The 15,318-nt window shown below is 38.1% G+C and overlaps 1 protein-coding gene across 5 annotated transcripts in view; it reads right to left on the bottom strand.

The window, feature by feature from the left end:
- Positions 1-15,318, bottom strand: part of SULF1 (sulfatase 1) — a 132,472-nt gene that overhangs the window by 47,460 nt on the left and 69,694 nt on the right. For all 5 annotated transcript variants that reach the window (XM_060775444.2, XM_060775441.2, XM_060775443.2 and 2 more), the window contains 4 exons: positions 13,997-14,245; positions 10,891-11,130; positions 6,046-6,197; positions 2,758-2,927 (listed from right to left, as the gene is read on the bottom strand). In XM_060775444.2, coding sequence (XP_060631427.2) covers positions 2,758-2,927; positions 6,046-6,197; positions 10,891-11,130; positions 13,997-14,168 — 734 coding nt within the window. In that variant the 5' untranslated portion in view covers positions 14,169-14,245. The remainder of the gene's footprint in view (positions 1-2,757; positions 2,928-6,045; positions 6,198-10,890; positions 11,131-13,996; positions 14,246-15,318) is intronic.

The raw sequence follows: 15,318 nt of genomic DNA on the forward strand, positions 1-15,318 counted from the left end.
TTATATTACAGTTCTTCAACAATATCCATAACATCCCTCTGGCTATTTCCCTTCTTTGTTAGAGGTTAATGCTACAGTTACATGATATCAAACATAATGTATTATTTTCTTGAAAAATTCAGATGGTCATATCCCAACATGAGGTGGAAACGGAGAGGGAAGTGATGCAAAATGATGCCTGGCCACCAAAGTAGAATTTTCAAAGGTTAAAGTTGACATTACACTCTACCCATCACAAGAGGATTATATTAGAAGCCTCATGATTTTCATGGGATGTGCCACATGTTTTCCCAAGAGACCTGAAATTTCTTTTCATCCCATGGCTATGACAAGTGAGCAATGTCTCTTAGTAGAGAAGCCAGCCTTTTAACAGCTTCACGCGCACCGATGCCTCAAATCAGCAGCATGTTTTCAATTTGTCTCACTTCTTCCAGCTGAAACATGTGCAAACTTTCAGTAACAACCCGAAGTATTATTCCATCTCTTACAGTCACCACTGACAAACTATATCTTAACACATCAAGAATGTAATGAAAAGTAGATCGGAAGAGAGATTCCTGGCTTTCCAGTCTTTTTCAACAATCAGTTAAACGTAAGTTTCTTTGCCTTAGAAACGTCTGATTTGTCTCAATGCCACAACATTTCTCAAGAGATTTCATCTGTTCTTTTGAATTCTTTGCTTTGTCTTAGTCACATTCTCCATTCTGTCACATTTTCAGTACCATGGCTAATATTATGTACATAATAGGTTTTAGGTGAAAAATGACTTGTATTATCCTACTATATGAAAATTGCCTTTTAACCATGGCTTCAAATTCTTGTTTGACTGTCCTACATATGCTACAGAATGAAACGGCAGGTAAAAAAAAATCTGAGAAGTTAAATTGGACTATACCAATTTAAATTAGAGGACTGGAAGCCACATTGTAGTCTGGACTACATACTGCAGCTTTTGTACAGATAATATTAATTTGACAAGTGAAAAAAATCAAGCAAATAAAAAGGAGCATATACTTGAAGAAACTAGGGAAAACACATGGGTAAAAGTCCTTGAGCTTGAGGAGGATTTGTGGTCTTTTGGAGACTAGACAAGCCATTTTACATGCACACACGTGCCTGAGAGGAACACAAAGATAACATATAATCATCATCATCATCATCATCATCATCTTTATTTATACCCTGCCAGCATCTCCCCACAGGGACTCGGAGCGGCTAACATGAAGCCAAGCCCAACAATTAAAATAAAACAAAATAAAATACATATAGCACGTACTAACTCAAATAAATACAAACAATAAGAAATAATACAATAGGGTAAACACAGGGTATGAAAAAACATAAAAACATTAAAAACAAAGAGTTGAGCACAACGGGCTGGGCCAAATGAAGGGATAAAATCATGCAACCCTGGGTGAGATAGTTAAATGGAGTAGTATATCTGGTGAGAGATTCAGATGGGACAAACAATGGGGTTTAATATTTCACTAGGGGATGAGGTAAAGTTCATCAAAAGGACAAATTTGTACTGGGACGGTTATAGTATGGGGATTTGTTGTTCATTCCTCAAAAGCATGCCGGAACAGCCAGGTTTTCAGGCTCTTCCTAAAGACTGACAAAGTGGGTACTTGCCTAATCTCCCCGGGTAGCAAGTTCCAGAGTCGGGGGCCACCACTGAGAAGGTCCTCTCCCTCATCCCCACAAGTCGCACTTGCGATGGGCGTGGGAGCAAGAGGAGGGCCTCCTCAAAAGATCAAAGAGATCGTGCAGGATCGTAGAAAGAAATGCTATCACGAACATAGGCTTGAAGAACTCCCCTACTAGAAAAGCATCTAATGCTATTTAGCTTAGAAAAGGGGACATGCGGGTGGAATAATTAAGATGTACAGTATGTCAATTATGCAGAGTAAGCAGTTAAAGTTTTTCTTCCTCTTATGATCCAGAAACTTCAGGTCATCTACTCATACTTCTTGGCAAGTTCAGAAACTTTGGAATAGACTACTGCAAGATGTAGTGATGACCACAAATTCATGGAAAATATGGCTATTAGTGGTTGTAATTTTGCCTAATCTCTCCAGTCTTTGAAGCTTTCTGAGAAAAATACAGGCAAAAAGGCGTAGACACACTCGTTCCTTATTTGTAGGATTTCCATAGGCCAAGAATAACAATTGTGAGGCATATGGGCTACAGGTGCCCTTTGAGGGAACACTACATTCTACTCCCAAATTTTGGGAAGCTTCTCCCCAAAACTGCAGACACGTTTAAAGAGTCCTTCTGAAAATTAAAAGGAGAGATATAACATCACTTTTGGTTGTACCAAATGGCAGCTGCAGTGGCACAGATGGCATTCTGTTGAAGCTGGGACTCTGTGAAAATGACCCTCTGAGCCACAGAGCACTCCCATCCCTTGCATAGATAATTGGGAGGGGGGGGGGGTTTACTGTGTGAACAGAATGCTCGTCTAGGTGATTTGTCTGTATTCTTATGTTCTCAAGAGTAGGGTCATCAAGGATAAAATAAAAGTCATAAACTGAATCTCAAAGTAAGTACAGACAACTGCAGTTAATGGTGGTAGGTGAAAACAGAGCCAAAGCCAACTAATAGGCACCATTTCTGAAAAAGAATGTCATGGGTTATTATTCCAAAGCACAGCATTCAATTTAGGGAAGTATAAGTGTCAATGCCAACTTCTACCCTTCAGTGACTTATGCTGCAGTGAAAATCAGCAGCATAGGTTTAAAGAAAATTTCGACTTACATGTGTTGAGAAGCATTTGGATAGAGTTTAGAGAACTGCGGTGCAGAGTCTTCAGGACCATGTGGGGCAGCATGACTGATCACCATCATTATAGGTCTATGGGGATATATCCTCTTAGACATTTTGAAATAATTTATGCTATCATTCGTTATTAAGTCTGTGAAATAGTCCTGAAACACAAAAACAAAATTTGTCAAGTGCATCAAATATCACTAGACTACATTGCTTTATTCTGCTATGATGAATTAGAAATAAATATGGCTTTTAAAACTCAAGATCTGGCTTCAGTGGCTGAACGAAAGAGGAAGGAACAAACCCAGACAAAGTCATTAATTCTGTTACAAAATCGACCCTGCACTCATATGAACAGCTGTTTTCCAGGATCCATTAACAAAAAAGATAAAGCAGATGAAAGGAAAAGAAAAATTAAAAGTTGAGTAATTCAACATAGGAAGAAAGAATGTGAAAGTACATTCATATCAACTTTATTTAGTAGGCCATGAGCATATCTATTCAGATATAAGTCAGAGAAGAGAGAAAATGGTTTATTAGAGTAACTTAAAAGATGTGGAGGAAACTGAGTGCATGTCTTTTGGTTCAAGCACATGTATTTTACTGGCCAACATACATTTTGATGCCTCAGATGTTAGACCCATTTCTGGGTATATTTCACCAACTGATTCCAAAAATAGTTTTTCCTCGAGCAGCTCTAGCTTTTGAGATACAGATGCCACTATCAGTCAGCATCTGCTTGCCTAAAGAAAACCATGATAACTATCTCTAAGAAACTAGAGCTGATGCAATTTTCTGAATTAGTGCCCCAAATAACCCCAGAAACAGGTCTAAAAACCAAGACACCAAGAATGTGTTATTGTTGAGTTGTGTTATGTACCAGAAAAAAAGCATCAAAAGATAAATTTTACCAAGCGCTCATCAAAATCTGCTTGATATATGATAGGTATAATACATATAGCAAACATATATAGAACATACATACATATACCTACAGCTATTTTTTTTACTAAACTAACAGAATTCACAACCTGCTGTTCCTGTTTCCCACCCTTTACAGTTTAGACAAATCACACTTTGTTAGAACATTAACTGAACAAAAATCCTATAGATTACATTAACCATAAAGAACAGATAAAGAACAGATAAGTGGTAAAAATCAAGAAAATCATTTTTTTTCTTTGAAGATATGCCAGAGTAAGTGTGGGAGGTAGAGAGAACAGAAAGCACATGAGCCCACTGTGACTTGTTCATGCCATATTAAACTATGATTAACTGATGTTTGGATACCATTGCCAAAAATAACCATGGCTAACCTTCATTTTCTAATTCTATGATGGCTGTAAATTTATATGCATTCTTACTACTTGCTAAAATATTCAAGTGATATAAACATTTGAGATGAATTTTACAAAATGGGAAAAGAATTTTGCAAGCATTGTCTAGCTATAATCCCAGCAAACTGAGAGGTCAAATAGTAAGAAAATGTAAGTTTTCTAAAAAGCCATAGCAAGGGGCAAAATCCATACAAGGCACATATTGGTGCCACAGTCACTCTCTTAGCCTGAATGACTTCTGAAAAAATTAATATGAATGCATCTAGCTAATCTAGGATACTGCTCTTTTTAAATTGTACAGTTTAAGAGTAGTACAGTTTTGAATGCCAAAGCAGTGTCCTGCCAATAAACTGACTTATTGTACAGCCAAGGTACAAAACAGGAGTCTGCAAGAAAGAGAAAGAGTGACAAATAAAACCCAAAATATGTAAATTCAATTATCATTCAACCACCCACCACCTCTGACCATTTCAGTTTGGCCCAAAGAACTGGTGTGGGTGCCAGTGAGAAGTTCCAAAATAATGTTCACTATTTCAAACACTTCCAGGCAGAACGGATCAATCACAGGACATAGACAGAAGACCTTGAACAGCTGCAAAAGCAACTCTAAAGAGAGGCAGAGTATATTTCACACAACACTGATAAAACAATCCAACCAGCTGTGATCAATTTGCATGCCACCCTGAAGAAGCTTCCTCTCTCCATGCCACCCCCTGTTTCTGCTCCCACAGAGCCCCTCAAATTCCCTTAAGTCCAAAGGCAGTTTGGAAAGAGAACTGTATTTATAGGAAATTCTCACTAGAGCAGTGGTTCCCAACCTTTTTAGAATCATTTTCTATAGCGGAGTCTCTTTGGCCTACCCTATGTCTTACAAGTTTATGGTGTTAGGAGTAGCATTACGGGGAGGAGGGAGGGGAAGAGAGAATAGTATTTAATTTTTTTTGAAATTTACCATAACTCAACTACTACCAATACACATGATTTTGTCAAAACTTGACAAAATGAGTGAGAAACATCTTGAACGTGCACTTCCAAGAAATCACTCAAACTTTCAGTTCCAGGAAGGGCCATTAAAACATGGCACATGGCAGAGTGTGTGCTAGAGGATGGTGCCCCACTCAGCCTCATTGTCTTTTTGTCTCACACTACAATAATTTTGGAGCTAGTGGTCCTCTGCTAGAGGAGGCACGAAATTCTACTTGGCAAATTTCAGTTCAGAATATAACTTCTAGATTTTTATTGATTCTATTTTTTGTTTCTTATTCTTTAATTTCATTCACTTTTAATTTATTTTATATTACTGGAGCAGTTGTGGAGTCCCTGGGAAGTGCACACAGAGCTCCTAGAGATCCGTGGAGCACAGGTTGGGAACCAGTGCACTAAAGATATTTCCTCTGAGGCTCCCCCTTAAAATCTGCCACCTAAACCCAAATTAAAAAAATAATGGGGTGGGATGAAATCCCTGTGGAAGAAGACACTTTGCAATCATCATCATCACTATTATCGTGAGACACACTTCACCATCTCCTTTTCCAAAACCTCCAGGTACATGCATATTTTGTGAACCTCTGTTTTGTGGCATATAATTATATATAACACAAACAGGCTGTCAGCCAAAGACTAAGAATGACCTTGAAGTTCTAGAAGTATATCCAAAGGAAAGGCAAAAAAAAAAAATCAACTAATTATCATAAAATATTAAGTGATGTGCTCTTGTGTATGTTGTTTGAAAGCGTTGCTTCATTGTAAGTGGTCAGCAATGTCTGTTGAATAATGAATGCCCCTTCTCTTCTTTGAAAGCACATTTAAGACAGTTCTGACAATACAATACTCAATATTTAAAGCCACCGCTACAAGAAAATAAATTCAACATAATTTAATGTAATCACGGAGAAAAAGGGGAATTATTGCAGATATTGTCATGCAATCTGTACAGTACCTTTGCATAATCAAATCCATGCTTCTCTTTGAGACCATTCCGACACACAGTATAATTATAGAAACGAGAATTCTTGATTAATCCCACCCATTCTCTCCAACCAGGAGGGATGTAGCTGCCATTGTATTCATTGAGGTATTTTCCAAAAAAAGCTGTAAAAGAAGAACACATTTTATACTTGTTAAACCATTCAGGGGAGATCCTTGATCTAGGTCACACTCATAATTCATGGGAGAACACATATTGGTATTTTGAAGTACTGTAGGCTCTTAAGAGTACACCAATTGGCTGATTTCAAAGTCCACAATTTGGAAATATATATGCAACTCATCCCGATTCATTGCAATTTACAGGTGCAATGAAGTTTCTAATATAAACCACAATAATCAGAGGATGGATTGCTTCATCTTTGAAAAAATATTTCAATATTGTAGCTGAATTCGAAAGACTCAATAAAAATGCTGTACCACAAACAGTTATTTCATAAATTTTATATTTTACCAGTTCAGTTTCTGAATACAGATACTGATATTAAAGTGTAAACAATGATTTCTTGCTGAGCCTCTGAGTTTTGGCTATGTTGTGTTTTTCTTTCTGTAAACACATCTTACTTAAATAATAATTTAGCAGACAGTCCCAGCTGAGGCCAGAGAACTGAATCTAGAGGCGCACCAAGACAGAACTGAGATATACTATTAAGGTGATGAATGAGACAGGAACTGGTCACAGTATTGTTTTCAGGAATCTCCTTCTACTTATTCAGATGCAGCAAATGTAGAATAATTTCAATGTTTTTTTTAAGTGGGTGTAGCTTTAATTACTACAGACAAGGAAATAAAGTTAATTCATTTCATCCTTTCCAAGTGCAATTAACCTAACATAAATGCAATGAACCATATTCTTCTAGGCCAAAACAAATGTGACTGAAACCATTTCTCTTAAGTGACAGTTCCCACTACCTGGATGTGCTTACCCTCTGGGAACCACAGCTATTTTAAAACTACCAATATCACACTGTAGATAAGACTGGTTAGCATGATGAGACTTGCATCTCACCAGTACTCATGACTGGAACCCAATTAGCCTGGTATAAGCAATGTAGGGAAAGCCAATAATAATAATAATCATCATCATCATCATCATCATCATCATCATCATCATCATTGAATCATAGAGTTGGAAGAAACCTCATGGGCCATCCAGTCCAACCCCCTGCCAAGAACCAGGAATATTGCATTCAAAGCACTCCTGACAGATGGCCATCCAGCCTCTGTTTAAAAGCTTCCAAAGAAGGAGCCTCCACCACACTCTGGGGCAGAGAGTTCCACTGCTGAATGGCTCTCACAGTCAGGAACATCTTCCTAATGTTCAGATGCAATCTTCTTTCTTGTAGTTTGAAGCCATTGTTCCACATCCTAGTCTCCAGGGAAGCAGAAAACAAGCTTGCTCCCTCCTCCCTGTGACTTCCTCTCACATGCTTATACATGGCTATCATGTATAAATATGTGAGAGGAAGAAACTGGAACTGTGGCAAAAAGAGCAGCTGATGGATACAGAGCACACATAATTTGGTGGTGGAATACTTTAACTTCACTACGACCTTTAGAATCTATTGTACAGCCCCGATCTTGTCAAAACTGTTTAGTTACATGTGTGACTTTTCTCAGATCATGCAGACAAGGGTAGCATTTTGGTGTTTTGTGTGCAACAAAATAGATTTATCATGGGCTAAAGATCTAATGCCCATTGGCCTTAAATTCTTTCCTCTGTCCCGGTATTTGAATTCTTCTAAAATTGTATGACAAATCTCTTGTAAAGTTGTATGAAAAAACACATACAAATAAACATAAAGTGATATGCTCCAATTGGTTGCAAAAGTAAAGTTTTGGACTTGTCCGTGTCCGAGTAGTATTCACGATGTCCCCTGGCAACAAATATATTTAGAAACAGAAGCAAGGAAAACCAGGAAGTGATTTCTGTTTGTATAATTAATAAAATACCAAGTACAGATGAATGGAGAAAAAGACTCATTAAAATGTAATACCATTTCAGGGAACATCTTTTCATTATGGTATCTAATAGTGCCCACAGGGATAACTGCAAGGATAAATGCTTTTTTTTTTCTTTTTTCTTTTAATGAGACAGATTTTATCTACATACCGACAGTTTTGCTAACTGTTCCCAGGACACAATGTCATTGTTTAAACACATGTAACATAGTTTGCCAGCTAAGAGTAATGCCAGTCTCTTTGAATTTGCTCAATTAAGGTTGTGTAAATAGCAGTCCGCAGTGGCACCAGCAATTATGAAGAAGCATTTGGTAATAAATAAGAAATAGGGCAGGAAAGAAATAAGCTGTACTCACTTAATACTTGACACTGACACCACTTTCATTTTCCTAAGCAGATAAATCTCTAAGTGACAGATAGACTGAAATCCAGAAATGTTTTTAAAAAAGAAATATCACTATAGTTCAGTTTTTTTTCAGATTCTAAATGCTGAATCTTTCATTGTAGCACATTCATCTCCCAATAGCATAATGCAAGAATTTGTTTTGCAGAGCTAAACTGTTTAGCAGATATAGATACATGTACACATCCTGCCCTCCTCCGCACACCTGGCTCCCATTCTGATCTTTGAGTGTTTTGTAGAAAGATGTGAGAATTACATATCCTCCAACATCTCACCAATGAAAATTGGGATGCGGGTGGCCAAGAAACATCAGAATGAGGACAAAATGGGGAAAGTTCTTAATGACAAAGAACACACCATGTAGGAGAGACAACAGCAATTTGCTTCTGGCCAAGCCTCATGGAAAGGGAAAGAGTTTGGTTCCCATTTATCCTCTCTCTATCCACTGCAGTTAATTATGGCCAAGCTACCTTGCACTTTGATCTCGCTTTGCAGTAACTGAAGAACAACGTAGGAGGGAAAGCAGAGAGATAAATTGAGACATTCTAAAATAAGCTCAAAAAATGGAATGACAGATGATTTATTCAGATTGTCCTTGTCCAATTGGGATAGTTGGAAGTATGGAGTTGATTGTGCTTGACTGAAAATGCTTACAGTCTTTCCATATCTGAAAGCCTGATTAGAAGCTTCAGTTGTGGATTATTAAGTTGAGTCAAATGTGGACACAAAACCCACATTGAGCTAAATGTGGTTACAAAACCCATTTATGATTATTTATAATTCTATTCACATAGTGTCCCAAACAGTTGCCTATGTATGGAAAACACAACAGCAGAACATAACTGAGTTCACAACTGATGTCTTCCATATCCAATGATTTCTCTAAAGTTCTGATACAAACATCCACCTGGGCAGCCATTACTATATCTTCTTGCAGTAAATAATTTTGTACTCCATATGGTCACCACACCACAAAACCAAAAAATGATTTGCCCTAGTCAACAGCACTACATAGGTTTTGAAGATGTTCTATTGATCATTTCTACACATTTTTAGTAAGGTAGGGGTAATGTTTTCCCCCCAACATTAAGTCCAGTTGTGTCAGACTCTGGGGGTTGGTGCTCATCTCCATTTCTAAGCCAAAGAGCTGGAGTTGTCCATAGACACCTCCAGGGTCATGTGGCTGGCATGACTGCATGGTGCACCGTTACCTTCCTGCCAGAGTAGTACCTATTGATCTACTCACATTTGCATGTTTTTGAACTGCTAGGTTGGAAGAAGCTGGTGCTAACATTGGGAGCTCACGCTGCTCTCTGGATCCAAACCTGCGACCTTTCAATCAACAAGTTCAGCATCTCAGCACTTTAACCCACTGTGCCACTGGGGTTTTTGGCCCTTTTTAATGTCTATCCAGGAATGTCCCAAAGGAAGAGTAATGGTGCCTTCAAAACTGCCAGTTGTCAACATTGCTGGTGCCAAGAAAAGTCTGCAGTTTTACATGGGCCCAAAGACTTAATGCAACACAAACAAAAGCAAGAGATTTATATGTGGTGTGAATGCCTATCACTTTGATTTTTATCATTTTGATTCCACACATATACAACGGTGCTTATTCAAGACTGCACCATTGGTTTTATAGCATAATAATATGTGGAGAGCTTAAAAATGGTGACTCCCCCACCCTCCGTTTCAAACACTAAAAGAAACCTCACCATCCTGATAAACTGGTGTGTGGACCAGGGCCATTCTTAAACATGGAAATAAGGCCATTTGGTTTAGTCATAGTAAAGCAAATAAATAATGGCTGGAATGTGGTTGAGACATAAAATAAAGCAGTGAATCAGACTTTACAGTTCAAAGAAAAATAATCTGGTTTGTCTGATCTTTCCCACATCTTCCTGCTACATAAATGCTTCTTCATAACAGCGGTGTCTTAGAGACATCTGGCTAGATAATACTTAAAGAATAAAAATACATATATATCAATTTGTATGTATAGTGAAAACTGGACAGTGAAGGAAGTTAAGAGAAAGATCAACCTATTGGAAATACGGTACTGGAGGAGTGTTCAGCAGATGTCTTTAACCTACCAAAAAGACATGAATGGTTCCTACAGCATATGAAGTCTGGATTTTCACTAGAATCCAAGATCACTAACTTGAAAATGGATGTATCAAGAGATGATGTGGTTCACTGGAAAAGACTAAAATGCCTAGTAAAGTGGAAAACACACCCCAGCAATGATTTAAGGGACTGATGGTGTTGCCTGAAATGTTCACTGTAAGTTTCCTACTGAGCTCCAACAATGGCATGTATCATCTTCCCTCTTACTATGATCCTGGTGTCATCTCTGCAGGACATTTTAAAAAGCACCGGCAGATTGAAAGGAGGCAACAATTTAATTAAAGATTTAAAAGGGAAAAGGTCTCTTACCAGTCCTGTACCCAGTGTTGTTGAGATACACTGCAAAAGTACGTGGTTCATGTGTTGCTTGCCAGGAAGGTGAAGAGCAATTCTCATTGTTAGTGTAGATATTGTGGTTGTGCACATATTTGCCTGTCAGCATTGAGGAACGTGATGGGCAGCACATTGGAGTAGTTACAAAGGCGTTGACAAAAGTGGCACCTCCACTCTCCATTATCTTCCTGGTTTTATTCATCACTTGTAAGGAACCTAAACAACAGAAACAGCTGTATTAGTAACAATTATTATCAATGAAACCTGTTTGAATTGATGCAGAAGAACACAAATGTCACTAAATCACACTTCTCAACTATAGTGAAATGCATTTTATCTTATCTTATACTATAGCCAATGGCCCATACTGCTGCTGACAGTGACATGAAAATACTCCATGTAGGATAATTCATCCATATCTTCCACCACACAACATGACAAATCTACTGTGCAGAGGCTATTTCAAGTGGCTTCTACATGGGGCTACGACTTGCAAGACAAGTGCTCCCCCTAAATGTTTCATTAATGTGCACCCTATTTGCCTTCATCAAGGAAAGTTGTTGTCAACCTGTGGGTCCCCAGGTGTTTTGGCCTACAACACCCAGAAATCCCAGCCAGCTGTTAGGATTTCTGGAAGTTGAAGGGCAAAACATCTGGGGACCCACAGGTTGAGAACCACTGATCTAGGATTATATACATGCTATTTGCTATTGCCCGGCCCAGGTGTGCCCTTATTGGCTGAGGCCCCAGAAGTTCAGCCCCCCAGAACGCCCGCCCCGCTACCTTCAAGTTTCCCTCTCTCCGTTGGGTGTCTCTTATTTTTAAGGTACACACCTAGCGACCCTGGATACATTATACTTATTTCTTGGCTTTTGGTGATTAGTTATAGCAATTGACAAGATATCAGATTACATAAAATTGAATGAAAAAGCATGGCACAAAAATGTAGTCAAAGTGTCTGTCTGTATGCATTAGCATTTTATCTCAAAACACAGAAGTCACTAAGGGCTGTGAAACAATGCTTGTTCATTGAGACAAAATTTTCACACAGACATGCAAGCGTAAAAAAAATGAATAAAATAAACAATGCATGATGTAAATACCAACATATGAGCATGAAGTGGCCCAACAAACTGAAATAATTAAAAAATATATGTCACATGGAATTTTTACAGTATATGTAATTTATGAATTCATCATGTGTTTTGAAAAACACATTGCTGACAAAGAATCAGGATTTTGGATTCACAAAATCAGGTACACATCCCCTCAGTCTAGGTTCATTTGCAACATACAATATAGAGAACTTAATAAATTAAGGCCCACACCTGAATGGAACTAGAATGATGAGCAATAATCTCTATTTTTGTTTGGCAGGTTTGAGAAACCTTCAGTCCTGACAATCTGACTTGTATGAGTTACTTGGATGATGTTAGAGCAAGCTTTTCAAACTCTTGCTTCGCTAGAAATCAGTAGATCCACATTTACATCTCATAGTAATCATAGTTGATGAATTATCAATTAAACCAAAGCAGTAATACTTAAGATTACACAATAGGTGCTCTTTTCCTACAGCTTCATTCTGCTCCGGACATTTACGGTATGCTGAGTTATCAGCCTAGCTACAACAGTGTATTGTTGCAACTTTCTGCATCAGCAAATCAATAAACAGTAAACTAGAAAAGATCCATACTCTTTCTTTTCAAATTAGTTGTGTGCTTGTGCAGCAAGTCCATAGCAAGGCATCATTAATAATACTGCACACAGTTGCTGATATTTAACAACAACCAGAGACTGGAGGCAAAACTTCAGGAGAGAATGCTTCTGGAACATGGCCATATAGCCCAGAAAACTCATAGCAACCCTATCATTCCAATGTTTATTTGCCTGCAGTTACAGTTACATCGGGCTAAAAACCACATACACTGATAGTAAACTCATACTTCAACTCAGGTGGTGGGACAATGCCCTCTATTTCCTTTGGGAACATCAGACTTCTTGAAGGGAGTATAGGGCAAGCTGTGTCACACACAGTGCTCTCCTTAATAAATGAGTATGGCCAGAGGACTCAGGAAAATGGTTGGAAGGATACTATTCCTACTCCAGTATTTACCACCTGAAGCAGTTGTTCCACTCTGCTTAAAAGTCGGACCAGCCCTGGAAGTATTTGGCTCCCTTAACTTCAGACATTCAAGAAATGTGCTTGAAGGCTATGAGCCTTGAAGCAACAATGGAGGTATCTAAAGGCATGAAGCTCATGCAGGCACCAATACACGTAATGGCAACAACAGGAAAATAAGTTAGAAGAGGAGAGGATGGAGAACAAACCATACAACTAAAGCAGTGGTTCTCAGCCTGTGGGTCCCCAGGTATACAACTCCCAGAAATCTTAGCCAATTTATCAACTATTAGGATTTATGGGAGTTGAAGGCCACAGGTTGAGAACCAATGATCCAAAGAGACAATGAGATCTAACTGTTTTCAGTATACAAAGAGTCCAATGGAGAACACTTCCTTTAGTTTGAGCAGCAAGATTCAAGTAGGGATTCCCATCAAAATCTTTGCTTAGTTCTATAATGTTCTGAATGAGGCTCTATCTTGCCAAATTAGGTCTACTAATATATATTTTTTGAAAAAAAGCTTCAATGTAGCCTTTCTGGTAGTTATATGAGCTTGTTACTAATGTATATAAATTACGGGAAATTAAGATTACTAATGTAAATAGGGAATATATCGTCTATGTTTCAAATGTGAGAAATCTCCCTATAAAAACAACAGATAATTAGCAAAATTAACTGCTGTTGACAGCAGCTTCCTGCTTTTCCAAATAGAACTTTCTCCACATAGTTTTAGAAAATGCTTCACTTAATTAGAGGTAGCTGAATGTTAACCTATATTGACTCTGCAATGGATCTCGGACTCTATGAAGGCGTATCACATGAAATGCAAAAATTAAACTTCTTCTGTTTTCTTGGAACAGGCTTCCCAAATCTGTCAAGTATGCATGAGAATGTGTAAGAAACCCAAAGTCCTGAAAGGTTATTTATGGAAAAGAAAGTGATGCAAGTCATAACAAACTTACCCAGCTCCACATCTTGGTCATCTGTGAGTACCAGGATAATGTTTGGTCTAATATTTTTTCGCTCTTGCTGCACACGTCCTCTGAACCGCGGAGCTTTGACAGTAGTGCTGAGGCTCTTTAGCAGTTCCGTGCCAAGCACAGTCCACACAAATGCAATATAATAATGATTCATTGTTATCTGTTCACTGCTGCAATAAAGCCCTTGTGCAAATGCTTCTGTTCCTTAATTTTCAAGCTCTGTAAAGGGACCTAGGTGGGAAAGGAAAAATAGAAAATCTCAGCTCTTTGGTAAAGTAACAATACATTGGCAAAAGCCACAAGGAGAAAGAGCAATAGTCCAATTAAGGTCAACTGAATCAAAATTCAATATATGTAGTAGTAAATTCTGTTCAAGTAAAAGAGTCTGATTAAATATGTTTATGGACAGCACAATTTGGGTTGTTGTAAGTTGTAGGTGACCTCACAACCTCGGAGGATGCCTGACATAGATGCAGGCAAAATGTCAGGAGAGAATGCTTCTAGAACATAGCCATACAGCCTGAAAAACCTACAACAATCCATTGATTCCAGCCATGAAAGCCTTCGACAGCAAAATTTGCTTTTGTAGTTTGGACGTCTTCTTTCAAAATGACGTGTATATCCTTTTTTGGTATTTCTCCTACATTGTAAGAGTATCTGGACTATTTTAGTTTTGTTGTTTAACTGTTTCTAATAGATACTACAATTGTGTTTACTCTCACTTTTAAGATAATACCTACCAAATCTGACAGAAGCTTTCAAATAGCACAGTTTTAAACCTGTCTACTCAGAAGTAAATGCCACTTGCAGTTCTTTAGTTATTGGGTTATTGTAGGTTTTTCGGGCTATATAGCCATATAGCTTGAAAAACCTACAACCCAGTGATTCCGGCCATGAAAGCCTTAGACAATACACATTAGTTATTCTTATTACCACTTAACCAGCCATACCATTGCAACTTAAAAGAACTCTCAGTCATGCACACATGCAACTGCTTACTTCTCTAATGAAAAAGCAAACTTTTCATGGAGCATGCTGAAGACCCATTCCTGGTAGCAATGAAAGTGAGAAGTCAGTTAAGTTTTCCTCTGCTAATATACTCAGGAGTGCATATTATTACAAGACTAAAGTTTTCTTAAAGGAGGAGGGCAGAGAAATTAATTTGCTTCAGTTGTATTGCATTTCTAGAAGATTATAAAAATAGCAAATGCTCACATCTGAATCTCAGGGAACCAGAAAACAGCAGAGATGTTTTAAATTAACTCACTTGCTAGGCAAAGAGCAAGGAACGGATGAGTTGGTTG

This window comes from Anolis sagrei, chromosome 4 (assembly GCF_037176765.1).
Source record: "Anolis sagrei isolate rAnoSag1 chromosome 4, rAnoSag1.mat, whole genome shotgun sequence".
Lineage (NCBI taxonomy): Eukaryota > Metazoa > Chordata > Lepidosauria > Squamata > Dactyloidae > Anolis > Anolis sagrei.